The sequence below is a fragment of the Labrus bergylta genome, chromosome 22 (assembly GCF_963930695.1).
Source record: "Labrus bergylta chromosome 22, fLabBer1.1, whole genome shotgun sequence".
NCBI lineage: Eukaryota > Metazoa > Chordata > Actinopteri > Labriformes > Labridae > Labrus > Labrus bergylta.
The window spans coordinates 3,381,202-3,397,122 of NC_089216.1; the positions used below are offsets into that span (position 1 = coordinate 3,381,202).

At 38.8% G+C, this 15,921-nt stretch overlaps 2 protein-coding genes and 2 long non-coding RNA genes across 5 annotated transcripts; 3 read left to right on the top strand and 1 right to left on the bottom strand.

Annotated features, from left to right (window-relative positions):
• The first annotated feature begins 148 nt into the window (after positions 1-148).
• Positions 149-2,611, top strand: LOC136177431 (uncharacterized). Of its 2 annotated transcripts, XR_010665037.1 has the most exons (3): positions 149-262; positions 946-1,032; positions 1,832-2,611. It is a non-coding gene; the product is annotated as an uncharacterized lncRNA (long non-coding RNA). The 2 variants fall into 2 exon arrangements; XR_010665036.1 differs by lacking the exon at positions 149-262 and having other exon boundaries at positions 815-1,032.
• Positions 2,612-3,695: 1,084 nt separating this feature from the next.
• LOC110000081 (low affinity immunoglobulin gamma Fc region receptor II-b-like) lies at positions 3,696-5,558 on the bottom strand. Its single transcript, XM_065950903.1, has 4 exons — positions 5,528-5,558; positions 5,018-5,281; positions 4,701-4,940; positions 3,696-4,411 (listed from the first exon to the last, which is right to left on the bottom strand). Exons 1-4 carry the CDS (start codon positions 5,556-5,558, stop codon positions 4,287-4,289), a joined length of 660 nt encoding a protein of 219 aa, XP_065806975.1. The 3' UTR covers positions 3,696-4,286.
• Positions 5,559-8,866: 3,308 nt separating this feature from the next.
• Positions 8,867-10,587, top strand: LOC110000071 (low affinity immunoglobulin gamma Fc region receptor II-b). Its single transcript, XM_065950904.1, has 5 exons — positions 8,867-8,939; positions 9,048-9,197; positions 9,290-9,553; positions 10,273-10,512; positions 10,580-10,587. Exons 1-5 carry the CDS (start codon positions 8,867-8,869, stop codon positions 10,585-10,587), a joined length of 735 nt encoding a protein of 244 aa, XP_065806976.1.
• A 127-nt stretch (positions 10,588-10,714) lies between these two features.
• LOC136177331 (uncharacterized) lies at positions 10,715-12,731 on the top strand. The gene is made up of 3 exons (XR_010664960.1): positions 10,715-11,078; positions 11,405-11,491; positions 12,438-12,731. It is a non-coding gene; the product is annotated as an uncharacterized lncRNA (long non-coding RNA).
• Positions 12,732-15,921: the final 3,190 nt, after the last annotated feature.

Sequence of the window (15,921 nt, forward strand, 5' to 3'; positions counted from 1 at the left end):
ACGAATAAACTGCATACTTTACATTAATAGTAAAAGTTGAAACGTTCAGGTTTAAAATCTTAATTTTTCTTCTAATCTTTCAATCCAATCCAAAACTAAAATCCTCTGTCATTGTTTCATTCATTGCTTTGTGATTACATTCCAGAAATCCAGGGAGAGAATGTCTCATCCTGTTCCACCCCTTGGATAGTTATGACTGTTTTATCGATTCTGTTGTTGCTGGTTGGACTTCTTCATTTCGGCAAATATATTCAGAACAAAGGTACAAACACATTTCACTAACGAGAGGCGCTTATAGTGATTGATGGTTCACAGTCCCCTTGGAATATTTGCATTTTATGTTTGTTTAACGTATTTAATGGCTGAATGGGCCAGTTAATAACAGTGGGGTCTTGAACACAGCTTATGGATTCTTAAGGCCCTGACACACCAAGGAGATCATCGTCCATCAGCCCTAGTTGCAAATTGCACATTTTTAAACCAGGAAGTGGTCTTATTGTTTCATCATGTCTCAATGTCTTCCTGGTTCCCTGTTCATAGTGTTTTTTTTCATTTCATGCACTGCAGTGTTGCTGTACTTGTCCACACTGGCACCTCAGTCAGGCATAACTGAGGTTCAAACAGGTAAGAACAGGTACCATGAGCATGTCCAGGTTTTGCTTAAAACAAAGGAGTGATAGATTTTTTTAAAAGCAGCCTGCTCATCTTATCGACAATAATCAGAGCAAATGTCCTTTGAAGTGTGAAAAGGTAAATCTGTTTTCCTTCAGTCCTCATTAGAAAAAGACAAATTATTTATTTACAGTAATTTAAAACTCATGTTCTTTGGAGAAAGAGAAAATGTTCAGTTTGTTGATATGATTGCTCGACTTTGAAATCTTTATATATTTTGAATGCCTGTGTAATGTATCGATGTGGATTCTTATCACACATTTGTATTTTCAGTCACTGTTGAGGCCTGTCGAGTGGCAGCAGATGCACCAAGCGACCAAGCGATGTATGCTGCGATTACAAAAGACAGGACAAAGAGAGGTACCTCACCTGACAGTTTATCGTGTCACGGTTCAGTTCACTGAGGGAAATACAACATACATACAATACATACATGATCTAAAATGATGTCTAAGACTTTAGGTAGGGTTGTTTGATCTTTTTAAATATAATGGTAAAGTTCTTCACTGAGAAATAAAAACAGCTTATTTCTATATGAAATTTAAAGTAGTCGTCAAGGTGAATTCCCCTGCAGACATATTCTCTGATAAAGTCTACAGAGAAGTGAAATATACACTTCAGATTCAAACACTGAGAATATGCATGACACAGCACTTTTTAAACTACAAATAAAGTTATTATTATTGATTAGTGTAACTTAAAAAGTCAATTATCCAAGCTTGGATTTAATGCCTGATGGTTTAATACAGTTAACAGACATAGAACAGGGCGTCATCTGCATATTGATGAATAATAAATCACACACATTGGGGGTAGCAGGATTGAGGAAAGTTTTAACAAATAGGATTCAAACCTAAGCCTCCAAGAACCCAAAATAACAGAATAGCAAAAGATTAGAAAGGTTAAAGCAAAGAATTCCTTTCATTTCATCAAAATCAAATCAAAAATGTGTTAAATAAGGTGAAACGTTTCAAGCTTAAACAAGGAGGCTATAACCGTAGCTTAGACTAAACTCCACTTTGGGTGACCCAAGTGACACTCAAGAAATTGGTTTAGACTTATTGTAATAAAAACGTAAACTAAATGGTGCCTGATGTTCAAGTGTTCTAGTCAGTATTTTGGTGACACTGTGGGATAATTCAATCTATACTCAAAACAGAGCAAGGAGTATCCAGAATCATGACGGCGACAGTTCACTCAGCTGGTACCAACCGACCTTTGACACAGGAACCCCTCTATTCTTTGATCCAGTAGGTAAGACTCAGGACATTACTGACATTCATATCTGGTAGGATGGACAGCAGAACTTCGAACATGACCCATATTTACAGCTTTCAAACGTCTATGTCACTGGACGTTGATGTTCAACCAAAGCACCACTTAAGGCAGCATTTCCTACATGCTTCGGTTCAAAATTTAGCTGTCATGCTTCTCAGAATGATACGACCCGTGTTTTTTATATCAATGTGGTATGCTCAGAGCTGTTATCCCTTTCTGTCTTCAGGTCGCAGGGTGACTGCTGAATGAAGGACGAGCAGCACATGAGATGTTTGGTTGAACCTGATGTGTGAAAAAACACTTTTTATCTTATTTTACATTGTAGAAATTGATTTCATGGTTTGCGCCCTACATGTGTTGATGTTTAAAGATATATTAAAGAGATGTGGTTTGTATTTTCAGATGTATTATCTGTTATTATTTAGTGACAGTTAAACCCACATGTTCCATCTGCTGTGTGTATTTACGTGAGTGTGAAACTGTGGTCAACCACCACCTTGATGCTCCAGCTTCACTGTCATCTGAAGCACGCTGACCGAGTCCAAATAAAGAAATGAGTCTGACACTTTAAGTCTAACGTGGTTGTAAATGTCGTACATGAGAAGACAGAAAATAACTGTGCCATTAAAGAAGTGTACTGGTGTTTATTCTTTCATGCAAACAGTATTTTCTCAGGGTCTTCTTATCAGCAATCCTGATTCATATTCAACATGTTCAACAAAAACGTCTTTTTGAGTGGACAGTAACGGCAGTAGCTCTCAAATGCTTTAAGCTGAATCCGATTACAATGCAAGCTAATATGTTAAAAATTACCATGCTAACATGCTAATGCTAATTAGGTCCAATATTTCACTGACTCTACGAAAAGATGAGTTTCACCATCTGGGGACTGAATGTCTGAACAGAATCTGAAGTAAACCCAGGACCTTCATGAAAAGAGTTCTTGATTCTGATCGGCTAGCAGCGGTACATTCTCTCTCTTTCTTTCACACAAACATGACTCAGGTACGTAGAGTTATAGAAGAGTTCACCAGTGTGAAGGGTTTGAAGGTGGCAGGTTTTTGACTTTTGTCACAGAAAAAAAAGAAAAAGCTTTGAATGAATTAAAAATCAGATCTTCTTTATGGGTTCTCACTGTGAATAAAACGGTTGTTTTAACCTGCAATTTGTATCCACCATTGGACTCAGAACAATATTTAGCATGTGTTTTCCTTTGTGAACATTACTTTGTCTACCAAACAAGGTGTTGGAAATAGATTGGTCACCTTGCTTTTTGTAGCCACGAGCATTTTAAGTCACCAACGCCATTTTTGAGTTTCTACCTCCAACATAAAAAAATCTGAGACACTATTCCTGAACAAACCTAATTTAGTATAGCTGGTTATTAATGGGTTAATGTTGGTACAACACTAACAATGAGTTCCCCCTGCTGTACAATGACCACACTGCATGAAAAGAAGACACAAAAGAAACTTCCATGACACATCTTTAATAAAAATGTGAGCTGCTGTTACAGAGAGGCAGACATATTTTGCATTGCTGTTGATATAAAAACATTCAGTGGAATATTACAGTTTAAATGTTCATGTTACCATCACAAATGTTTGTATTATAGGTCGATATTTTATTTAGATATGAGCAGGAAGAGAAGCTCCGCGCTGCACCTGCTGATTGTTTGCGCAGCACATGATTTGGGTTTTGATGACAATTTTAATCTCTGGTCCTTTTGTAACAGTGACGTTGTTCACACAAACATTATGGGCTCACAGACTTTACGTATGACAGGTGCTCTATAAATAACGCTGAGATGAGTTGTGGCTCGTGGGTCAGGGTGAGAGAAGACGTGGTCTCAGACGTGAATATTAAATATAGAAAGACAGTGAAACAAACTGTGCACAATGTTATTTGACTTGTGATATCTTCAGGTCCTTATACAGAAGAAGAACGAACATCTGTTGAACATTCACCAACATGTGAATTAAATATGTGAAACCTGTCAAACAGGAAGTGCTGCCATTTTCTTTGATCTGCTCATTTCAAAACATTTCTATGGATTGGATTCTTTTAGCTGATTAAAAATGTTTTCATTGGTTTGCACAACATGCACTGAATATAAGTGGATCATCATTACATGTAATGAACAAGGTGCACTATAACACATGGAAGACAGCAGCTGAGTAGCTGAATGAAGCATTATGGGATGCTCTTCATTTCTGGCAACCAAACAAGACTTTCGAGAAAATGTCTGTCTTTGTCGTTCATCCCGTCGTATCCTTTATTTCAATATCTCCATCTCGATTTGAGTGCACATGAGGTGCTGTTGTTTACCTGTGGGTTTACCTCGGAGTTATCCCACAGTGGAGCCGTCCCAGCAGCAGCAAAGCCATCAATACCACAGGGAGAATGTTTCTGAAGATGATGAACGGAAGATCTGAGGACTCATGAATCTCTTGGTGTGACTCTGCAAAGAAGACAGAAATAGAAATAATGCACGCCTTCTCGTGGTGTAAAGTTCTAGCACAATTCTCTTGAATCTTTGTCAGTATGAGACCACGGATTCACTGGGTAACCTACAAAGGGATGAAGAGGATGTGAGCCAAAAATGAGCCCTTGGCTTACTTGGGTACATGAATTAATCCATATTTTATTTTCGTGTCAGGTCATTTATAAGACCCATCCCACATGGAAGTACATTTACATCCGTCTGTTTGTTGATTAATGTACGATTTGGTAACACTGATGTGTCTCACCTTGGACAGCCATCAGACTCTCGGCTGATTCTCTTCCTCCAGAGATACACTTGTAGAATCCTTCATCACGTTTGGAAACACTGGGGATGCTCAGGTTTCCTGTAGAGCTTCTTCTGATAAGGTGGCCATCTTTGTAGAAATCAGCTGAGAGATTGGATGAGGTCGTCTTGTGTCTGCAGCGCAGAGTCACAGCCTCTCCCTCCACCACACTGATGGGACTCTCCAGAATCACAGGACCAGCTGAACAACATGGGGTTCATATTTTATATCACACAAAGATGAGTGCATGTAAAGATCTCGTCTTAATGCAAACATACCAGTAACAGTGATGTCGATGATGTCGCTTCTCTTCCCATCTCTGGACTCACACCAGTATTGCCCACTGTCCTCTGGAAAAATATAAGGAATAGTGCAGGATGACCTTTTTGATGTCACTGTAGTTCTACATTTGAGTAATTCCCCTTTGGACCGATGTACAATTTTCAATCCAGTCAAGTCATGAGAGCCCTCACAATGGAAGATCAGAGACTCGTATTCAAAGAACTGCAGTCTGTTTGGTTCAAGACGGAGAATCAGTGAATCTGAAACAAACCATAGAAAGATATGTTCCCTTATGTCATACAAAATACAAAATGAAGCATTTGAACAATAATATTAATAAAAATTTAATAAATATTAAAAAAACTTAACGGTACATACCCACATCTTGAACATGTGCACCTAGCAGGAATGACACACAGATCACTGGAAAGAAGAAGAGTTGTATGTTAGATCTCATAAAAACAGGTACGGAAATATCTATGAAACAGATAAAGAATCATACTCACACAGCCTGAGGTTAAGAGCACAGACCTCCATGTTGACTCTCTGAACATATGACTGAAGCGTCCTCGAGGTGAGAATTTCTGCTGCTAATGCGATACATGGTTTGTGGTTAGGGTTGAAAATATTTCCCCACAGACCCCTCCTTATGTGTCGCCTCCGCATCTTCTGGCTGAGAACGGCAGCACCATTTTTAAATTTTTATCAGGCGAGTATAGTTAAACCCTGATGATGCAAACATCCAAAACGGAACTTATTACGTGAATGGTTGGTTATAACCACCTTTTTAATTTATAACTGCATTTGACGAATATCTGTGGTGAAAAAAACAAAACAAGAAGAAACCAAGACCACTGAAAATCCTTAAAACAGGAAGTGGTGTTATTGTTTCATCATGTCTCAATGTCTTCCTGGTTCCCTGTCCATAGTGTTTTTTTAATTTCATGCACTGCAGTGTTGCTGTGCTTGTCCACACTGGCACCTCAGTCAGGCACAACTGAGGTTCAAACAGGTAAGATCGGAACAATTAGCATGTTCAGGTAAACTTGCGCTTAAAACAAAGGAGTGATACATTTAAAAAAAGCAGCCTGCTCGTCTTATCGACGATAGTCAGAGCAAATGTCCTTTGAAGTGTGAAAAGGTAAATCTGTTGTCCTTCAGTCCTCATTAGAAAAAGACAAATTATTTAATATATATATATGTATTTAATGCCTGTGCACTGTATCGGTGTGGATACAGGATACTGTCACTTGACAGTTTATCCTGTCACGGTTCATTTCACATTCACGATTCTCCATCCTATGTCTTGATATTAAACTCCTTTCTTCTTGAACCTGGGGTAGTTTAACAACATTAAATGACTACTTCATGAGTCTTTATCTCAAGGCCATGAAATGGACAGAAATATTTTTTTGATATCCTTTATTAATCCCTGAGGGAAATACAACATACATACAATACATACATGATCTAAAATGATGTTGAAGACTTTAGGTAGGGTTATTTTATCTTTTTAAACATAATGGTAAAGTTCTTCACTGAGAAATAAAAACAGCTTTTTTCTGTATGAGATTTAAAGTAGTCGTCAAGGTGAATTCACCTTCAGACATATTCTCTGATAAAGTCTTCAGAGAAGTGAAAAGTACACGACAGATTCATACACTGAGAATATGCATAACACAGCACTTTATAAACTACAAATAAAGTTATTATTATTGATTATTGTAACTTAAAAAGTCAAATATTCAAGCTTGGATTTAATGCCTAATGGATTAATACAGTTAACAGACATAGAACAGGGCGTCATCTGCATATTGATGAATAGTAAATCACACACATTAGAGGAAGCAGGATTGAGGAATGTTTTAACAAATAGGATTAAAACGTAAGCCTCCAAGAACCCAAAATAACAGGATAGCAAACAATCAGAAAGGTTAAAACAAATAATTCATTTCATTTCATCAAAATGTTCAAATACTTTAGAAACTGTGTTAAATAAGGTGAAACATTTCAAGCTTAAACAAAGACGCCATAACTGTAGCTTAGACTAAACTCCACTTTGGGTGACCCAAGTGACACTCAACAACTGGGTGAGACTTATTGTAATATAAACATAAACTAAATGGTCCCTGATGTTCAAGTGATCTAGTAAGTAAGTAAGTATTTTGACAACACTGTGGAATAATTCAATCTATACTCAAAACAGAGCAAGGAGTATCCAAAATCATGACGGCGACAGTTCACTCAGCTGGGACCAACCGATCTTTGACACAGGAACCCCTCTATTCTTTGATCCAGTAGGTAAGACTCAGGACATTACTGACATTCATATCTGCTAGGATGGACAGCAGAGGTTAGAACATGACCAATATTTACAGCTTTCAAACGTCACTGGACGTTGATGTTCAACCAAAGCACCACTTAAGGCAACATTTCCTACATGCTTCTGTTCAAACTTTAGCTGTCATGCTTCTCAGAATGATACGACCCGTGTTTTTTTACATTAACTGTGGTATGCTCAGAACTGTTAACCCTTTCTGTCTTCAGGTCGCAGTGTGACTGCTGAATGAAGGACGAGCAGCACATGAGATGTTTGGTTGAACCTGATGTGTGAAAAAACACTTTTTATTTTATTTTGCATTGTAGAATTGGTTTTCATGCTTTACAGAGTCAAATCTGAGACACTATTCCTGAACAAACCTAATTTAGTATAGCTGGTAATTAATGGGTTAATGTTGGTACAACACTAACAATGAGTTCCCCCTGCTGTACAATGACCACACTGCATAAAAAGAAGACACAAAAGAAACTTCCATCACACATCTTTAATAAAAATGTGAACTGTTGTTACAGAGAGACAGACGTATTTTGCATTGTTGTTGATATAAAAACAATCAGTGGAATATTACAGTTTAAATGTTCATGTTACCATCACAAATGTTCATATTATAGGTCGATATTTTATGCAGATATGAGCAGGAAGTGAAGCTCTGAGCCCGTTATAGCTGCTTCATCCGGGCTGCTGGTCTAACCACACCCTTAGAACGTCGATGAGCTGACGCCCACATCCTCACAATGTTTCTTTAATCAACTAATTCACTTTGTTGTGAATAAATATGAGTACCTCCTAGTCTCCTTCCGTCATTTGTCTCCCGTGTTTTCAGTCAGCCCCAAACTAAGGGTTCCTGTAATATAACTGAACCTCATCAGTCCGCAAAGTCTTTGTCGACTTCTCCGGCCTCTGATTGTCAAACAAATGCACGTTGGCCATAAGGGGGAGGAGCAGCACAAATTCCAACATATTGTTGCTTAAAGACAATTACAAAGTTGGCTTACTATCAGCTGTAGACTATATCAAGAATTAGAGGACATGTGTCCCAGCAGGACTTGGAAAACGCTGAAAGTCGTCCATATTGTTGCTGTAAAACTGTGTGGACGGTTCTATTGCAGGTTGTTTCAGGCTCACAGCAGCAACACCTGACCATCAAATGACTAAAGTAACCGAAAGATGAGGGCTTATAGTTTCAGCCTGTAGGTATGTCTGCAGATATCTTGAGATTATATTTTTAACAGCTGACCTTTTTATTTCAAACTGTCTGACTTTACGTGTTTATATCAATGTTTTCACATCATAGCAGTCCGCTTCGTTCTTTGGCTCAGCCCAATGACGCTAATCTATCAACTGAGGTGATACCACCACCACAGCAGCTCAGTCAGTGTGAACTTCGTTTTGAAAAAAATGTAAGTGTCAAACTTAGGGGAACATGAGCAGCATGAATAGGCCACACAGGAAGAAGCCCCTCCTCAGTTACACTTCAGTTCAGCTTGGTGTTCAGACAGTCAACATGGAGGTCGGCGCGCTCTGCATCAAACTCTGTGAGTACGATTGGTTAAAACTAAAGAGTGTAGTCGTTCAAGGTTAGGATGGAAATGATGGTTTAATGCAGAGGATGCTCTTGGGGCTTGGAAAGACTTTCAGGTTCAAAATATTTATGAGATTTTCGCCCTGAAAGAAAAAAATGTAAAAGTCAAACATCAAAGGCAGCTTTAGGAGCTGTAAGAATCAGTTGAATATACGACTGTTAAAACACGTCTCACTCAATGTGGAGCTCTTCTCTTTTGTTATTCCAGTGGTCCATGTGTTATTCCTGCTGTGTGCACATGTCCAGGACGCTGGTAAGTACCAGTTTGATGCTTAGTTGTATTTTAACTTCAGTTGGTACTTTCTGGTGAAATAAGAGAACATGTCTTTCTTTGATTTGTTTCAGATTCACTGATTCTCCGTCTTGAACCAAACAGACTGCAGTTCTTTGAATACGAGTCTCTGATCTTCCATTGTGAGGGCTCTCATGACTCGACTGGATTGAAAATTGTACATCGGTCCAAAGGGGAATTACTCAAATGTAACACTACAGTGACATCAAAAAGGTCATCCTGCACTATTCATAATATTTTTCCAGAGGACAGTGGGCAATACTGGTGTGAGTCCAGAGATGGGAAGAGAAGCGACATCATCCACATCACTGTTACTGGTATGTTTGCATTAAGACGAGATCTTTACATGCACTCATCTTTGTGTGATATAAAATATGAACCACATGTTGTTCAGCTGGTCCTGTGATTCTGGAGAGTCCCATCAGTGTGGTGGAGGGAGAGGCTGTGACTCTGCGCTGCAGACACAAGACGACCTCAACCAATGTCTCAGCTGATTTCTACAAAGATGGCCGCCTTATCAGAAGAAGCTCTGCAGGAAACCTGAGCATCCCCAGTGTTTCCAAACATGATGAAGGATTCTACAAGTGTATCTCTGGAGGAAGAGAATCAGTCGAGAGTCTGATGGCTGTCCAAGGTGAGACACATCAGTGTTACCAAATCAAATTTAAAAATACATGTGATATAACTATGTGTTGAAACAGTATATTGATTGATTTGAAAAGGACAGCGTACATTAATCAACATACAGACGGATGTAAATGTACTTCCATGTGGGATGGGTCTTATAAATGACCTGACACGAAAATAAAACATGAATTCATTTATGTACCCAAGTTAGCCAAAGGTTAATTTTTGGCTCACATCCTCTTTATACCTTTATAGTTTACCCAGTGAATCTTTGGTCTCATATTGACAATGATTCAAGAGAATTGTGCTAGAACTTCACATCACTGTTACTGGTATGTTTGCATTAAGACGAGATCTTTACATGCACTCATCTTTGTGTGATATAAAATATGAACCCCATGTTGTTCAGATGGTCCTGTGATCCTGGAGAGTCCCATCAGTGTGGTGGAGGGAGAGACTGTGACTCTGCGCTGCAGACACAAGACAACTTCATCCAACCTCTCAGCTGATTTCTACAAAGATGGCCGCCTTATCAGAAGAAGCTCTGCAGGAAACATGAGCATCCCCAGTGTTTCCAAATGTGATGAAGGATTCTACAAGTGTATCTCTGGAGGAAGAGAATCAGCCGAAAGTCTGATGGCTGTCCAAGGTGAGACACATCAGTGTTACCAAATCAAATTTAAAAATACATGTGATATAACTATCTGTTGAAACAGTATATTGATTGATTTGAAAAGGACAGTGTACATTAATCAACATACAGACGGATGTAAATGTGGGATGGGTCTTATAAATGACCTGACACGAAAATAAAATATTAATTCATTCATGTACCCAAGTTAGCCAAAGGCAAATGCTTGGATTACATCCTCTTCATCCCTTTGTAGGTTACCCAGTGAATCTGTGGTCTCATACAGACAATGATTCAAGAGTTTTATCAAACTTGAATTGTGCACGATTAAACTGCATACTTTACATTAATAGTAAAAGTTGAAACGTTCAGGTTTAAAATCTTAATTTTTCTTCTAATCTGTCAATCCGTCCAAACCTAAAATCCTCTGTCATTGTCTACTTCATTACTTTGTGATTACATTACAGACAACCAGGGAGAGAATGCCTCTTCCTGTTCTACCCCATGGATAGTTATGACTGTTTTATCGATTCTGTTGTTGCTGGTTGGACTTCTTCATTTCGGCAAATATATTCGGAACAAAGGTACAAACACATTTCACTAACGAGAGGCGCTTATAGTGATTGATGGGTCACAGTCTCCGTGGAATATTTGCATTTTACATTTGTTTAATGTATTTAATGGATGAATGGGCCAGTTAATAACAGTGGGGTCTTAAACACAGCTTATGGATTCTAAAGGCCCTGACACACCAAGGAGATCATCGGCCGTCAGTCCTAGTTGCAAATTGCACATTTTTAAACCAGGAAGTGGCGTTATTGTTTCATCATGGGACTTTGAAATCTTTATATATTTTGAGTGCCTGTGTAATGTATCGATGTGGATTCTTATCACACATTTGTATTTTCAGTCACTGTTGAGGCCCGTCGAGTGTCAGCAGATGCAACAAGCGACCAAGTGATGTATGCTGCGGTTACAATAGACAGAACAAAGAGAGGTACGTCACTTGACAGTTTATCCTGTCACGGTTCATTTCACATTCACGATTCTCCATCCATGTCTTGATCTTAAACACCTTTCCTTTTGAACCTGGGGTAGTTTAAGAACATTAAATGACTACTTCATGTGTCTGTATCTCAAGGCCATGAAATGGACAGAAATATTTTTTTGATATCCTTTATTAATCCCTGAGGGAAATACAACATACATACAAAACATACATGGTCTAAAATGAAGTTGAAGACTTTAGGTAGGGTTGTTTGATCTTTTTAAATATAATGGTAAAGTTCTTCACTGAGAAATAAAAAAAGCTTATTTCTATATGTGATTTAAAGTAGTCGTCAAGGTGAATTCAGCTGCAGACATATTCTCCGAAAAAGTCTACAGAGAAGTGAAAAGTACACTACTGATTCAAACACTGAGAATATGCATAACATAGCACTTTGTAAACTACAAATAAAGTTATTATTATTGATTATTGTAACTTAAAAAGTCAATTATCCAAGCTTGGATTTGATGCCTAATGGTTTAATACAGTTAACAGACATAGAACAGGGCGTCATCTGCATATTGATGAATAATAAATCACACACGAGAGGTAGCAGGATTTAGGAAAGTTTTAACAAATAGGATTCAAACCTAAGCCTCCAAGAACCCAAAATAACAGGATAGCAAAAGATCAGAAAGGTTAAAGCAAAGAATTCCTTTCATTTCATCAAAATCAAATCAAAAATGTATTAAATAAGGTGAAACGTTTCAAGCTTAAACAAGGAGGCTATAACCGTAGCTTAGAATAAACTTCACTTTGGGTGACCCAAGTGACACTCAACAACTGGGTGAGACTTATTGTCATAGAAATGTAAACTAAATGGTGCCTGATGTTCAAGTGTTCTAGTAAGTATTTTAGCAACACTGTGAGATAATTCAATCTATACTCAAAACAGAGCAAGGAGTATCCAGAACCATGACGGCGACAGTTCACTCAGCTGGTACCAACCGACCTTTGACACAGGAACCCCTCTATTCTTTGATCAAGTAAGTAAGACTCAGGACATTACTGACATTCATATCTGGTAGGATGGACAGCAGAGGTTAGAACATGACCCATATTTACAGCTTTCAAACGTCTATGTCACTGGACGTTGATGTTCAACCAAAGCACCACTTAAGGCAGCATTTCCTACATGCTTCGGTTCAATCTTTAGCTGTCATGCTTCTCAGAATGATACGACCCGTGTTTTTTTACATTAGCTGTGGTATGCTCAGAACTGTTAACCCTTTCTGTCTTCAGGTCGCAGCGTAACGGCTGACTGAAGGACGAGCAGCACGAGACGTTTGGTTGAACCTGATGTGTGAAAAACCACTTTTTATTTTATTTTGCATTGTAGAAATGGTTTTCATGCTTTGCGCCCTACATGTGTTGATGTTTAAAGATATTTTAAAGAGCTGTGGCTTGTATTTTCAGATGTATTATCTGTTATTATTTAGTGACAGTTAAACCCACATGTTCCATCTGCTGTGTGTATTTACGTGAGTGTGAAACTGTGGTCAACCACCACCTTGATGCTGCAGCTTCACTTTCATCTGAAGCACGCTGACTGAGTCCAAATAAAGAAATGAGTCTGACACTTTAAGTCTAATGTGGTTGTAAATGTCATACATGAGAAGACAGAAAATAACTGTGCCATTAAAGAAGTGTCCTGGTGTTTATTCTTTCATGCAAACAGTATTTTCTCAGGATCTTCTTATCAGCAATCCTGATTCATATTCAACATGTTCAACAAAAACGTCTTTTTGAGTGGACAGTAACGGCAGTAGCTCTCAAATGCTTTGAGCTGAATGCGATTACAATGCAAGCTAATATGTTCAAAATTACCATGCTAACATGTTCATGCTAATTAGATCAAATATTTCACTGTCTCTACGGAATCTGAAGTAAACCCAGGACCTTCATGAAAAGAGTTCTTGATTCTGATTGGCTGGCAGCGGTACGTAGAGTTATAGAAGAGTTCACCAGTGTGAAGGGTTTGAAGGTGGCAGGTTTTTGACTTTTGTCACAGGAAAAAAATGAAAAAGCTATGAATGAATTAAAAATCAGATCTTCTTTATGGGTTCTCACTGTGAATAAAACGGTTGTTTTAACCTTTAAGTTGTATCCACCATTGGACTCAGAACAATATTTAGCATGTGTTTTCCTTTGTGAACATTACTCTGTCTACCAAACAAGGTGTTGGAAAGAGATTGGTCACCTTGCTTTGTGTAGCCACGAGCATTTTAAGTCACCAATGGGGTAATACGGAAATATCTATGAAACAGATAACGAATCATACTCACACGACCTGATGTCAAGAGCACTGAACTCCATGTTGACTCTCTGAACATATGACTGAAGTTTAAGCCATTACTAGGCAACATAGTGACTTAAAGTGTTTCACTCAAAGTCTCTATGAACTACACACATTTAACTATTTTCAGGGGACAGGGAACAACAGGGAACATCCGTATGCAGTCAAAGAAAGACACAACATCAACTTTAGGTAACACAGAACTTGACTTGCTCAATGCAAAGAAGACAAAAACACAGCAGGACTTTGCAGAGAGCCCAACCATCCAAGATTTGGATGAGAAAAAAGCCAGCCTTGATGTAGAGTTAAATGAAATGAGGACAAAAACAGAGATTTGTTGGTGCTGATTAATTTATTAATGAATTACAAAAAGGATCTGGAGGACCAAAGAAAGCACTGTAAAGCAAATCAGCAAGAGATCCAGAGACAGAACAGCCAGAATCATCATGTGTTAGAAAAAGATTTGATAAAACAGAATGGAGAGAGTTACGTGAAATACTCCGAGGATAATGAGAGAGACATGATCATGAAGTCCATATTAAATATGGTTGAACAATTGATGGAGAAGAAGCAGCGTTTGACCAGTAGGATGGATGACATTATTAAACAACAGGGTGAGATTGAGGAGCAGAAAGATAAAATAAAAACCAAACTGAAGTAAGAAGTTTCAAAGATATAATTTAAAAAAGGTGATACCCTCGCGAAATGTAAGAAAAACAAGCTTTTCAGTCCCCTTTCAGTTTGGACTGTTGATCTATTTAGGAATAAAGTGATTGAACAAATACGATGTTCACCCTGAGCAATGTCAATGTCAGGATGTGGCAACACTTCTCTTCACAGAGAGGTAATTATGCCCTTTAGTTTGGACTCTGATTGTGATGTGTTGCTTGAGTTCACTATTTTTAATGTGCAGTGGAACATCCAGTTTTATTCTCTGATTTATATATTACAGTATACCAAACACAAACTCCTATATACGACTCTTAGCTTTCTTGTTTGTTGGCTAACTGTGCATTTGGGTGGATGCTCTGATGCCGATGGTGCTGATGGTTTACAACGTTACTGTTCAGGTAAATATAACAACAGCATCGATCATGACGTGTGAGCACAGAGACCACAGTGAAGCTCTGTGGGGACAGCAGAAACAAGACAAACACGTTCCACTGTGAAGAACTGAAACCTCCTAAAATAGACTTTAGCGCTGTGAGATGTTCTCATGGTCGGCGTTTAAAGAAGTTCAGCACGAGTGTCAGGCAGGCCGTTATGAAAGTGTGATTGTTTTAAGGCTAATACATGAGCACACACCCCTCCCCCCCAATACAAGATACCCCCCAGGGGTCAGAGTATTTCTTATTGTGATAGGATAACAACAAACCTAAAAAGATGATGTCCTCAAAAGGGAGCAATCATACTTTAACTCAGTGGTTCCCAAAGTGGGCTTTGTGTCCCCCTGGGGGGGCGCGGCTAAAAGATTTGGAAGTGATCCTTTAACTTTAGCCTCCTGTGGAAGGTGTGTAGGTTTTCTCATATCTCCAGCTGCACGGCTGTGAGGGAGAAAACGGCACAGAGGTTGGTAATGTTGGACTGGTGGGGAGTTGCGATTTGACAGTTGACCCCAGTTACAAGTTTAATTGCTGTTTCCAGTACCTGAACAACATCCCGGCTGTGTTTGCAGTCCAATGTATGTGGTCCTTGTCTGTCTGGAAGAGTAGTGGATTTATTTCAGGTATGAAGTTATATTTGGAGGTTATTGTGTCGTTGAGTTTTGTTAGTAGTGTCTGTTTGTATTTTTCCAGTCTGGGTGAAAAGTTTATGAAGGGGATGTAAAGGGTGGCGTTGGGGAAGGTGGTCTGGCTGGTCCTCCACATAGTCTGTAGTTGTTTGAGTTGTGTGGTGGGGTCGTGTTCTGAGAGGCAGTTGTTGAGTCCGACTGAGAGTATTAACTGTGTGGTGTTGTGGCATGGGGTGAGTTTCTTAAGTATGCTGGCTATGTGATGGAAGTTGGCTCCGGGAAAACTGTCTACCTGTATGTGTGGGTCTGTGAAAGGAGGGATCCGGGAGAGATTGGAGTCACCTATAATGA

What these genes read in the sequence shown, in the direction of transcription:
- LOC110000081 (XM_065950903.1), bottom strand. Translation starts at nt 5,558, where the DNA reads ATGGAGGTCTGTGCTCTTAACCTCAGGCTGT. An exon ending in TGCTCTTAACCTCAGGCTGT is followed by an intron (nt 5,282 to 5,527) that starts GTGAGTATGATT and finishes GGTTTGTTTCAG; the next exon opens with ATTCACTGATTCTCCGTCTT. An exon ending in CATCGACATCACTGTTACTG is followed by an intron (nt 4,941 to 5,017) that starts GTATGTTTGCAT and finishes CATGTTGTTCAG; the next exon opens with CTGGTCCTGTGATTCTGGAG.
- LOC110000071 (XM_065950904.1), top strand. Translation starts at nt 8,867, where the DNA reads ATGGAGGTCGGCGCGCTCTGCATCAAACTCTGTGAGTACGATTGGTTA. An exon ending in AAAGAGTGTAGTCGTTCAAG is followed by an intron (nt 8,940 to 9,047) that starts GTTAGGATGGAA and finishes AAAAAATGTAAA; the next exon opens with AGTCAAACATCAAAGGCAGC. An exon ending in TGCACATGTCCAGGACGCTG is followed by an intron (nt 9,198 to 9,289) that starts GTAAGTACCAGT and finishes GATTTGTTTCAG; the next exon opens with ATTCACTGATTCTCCGTCTT.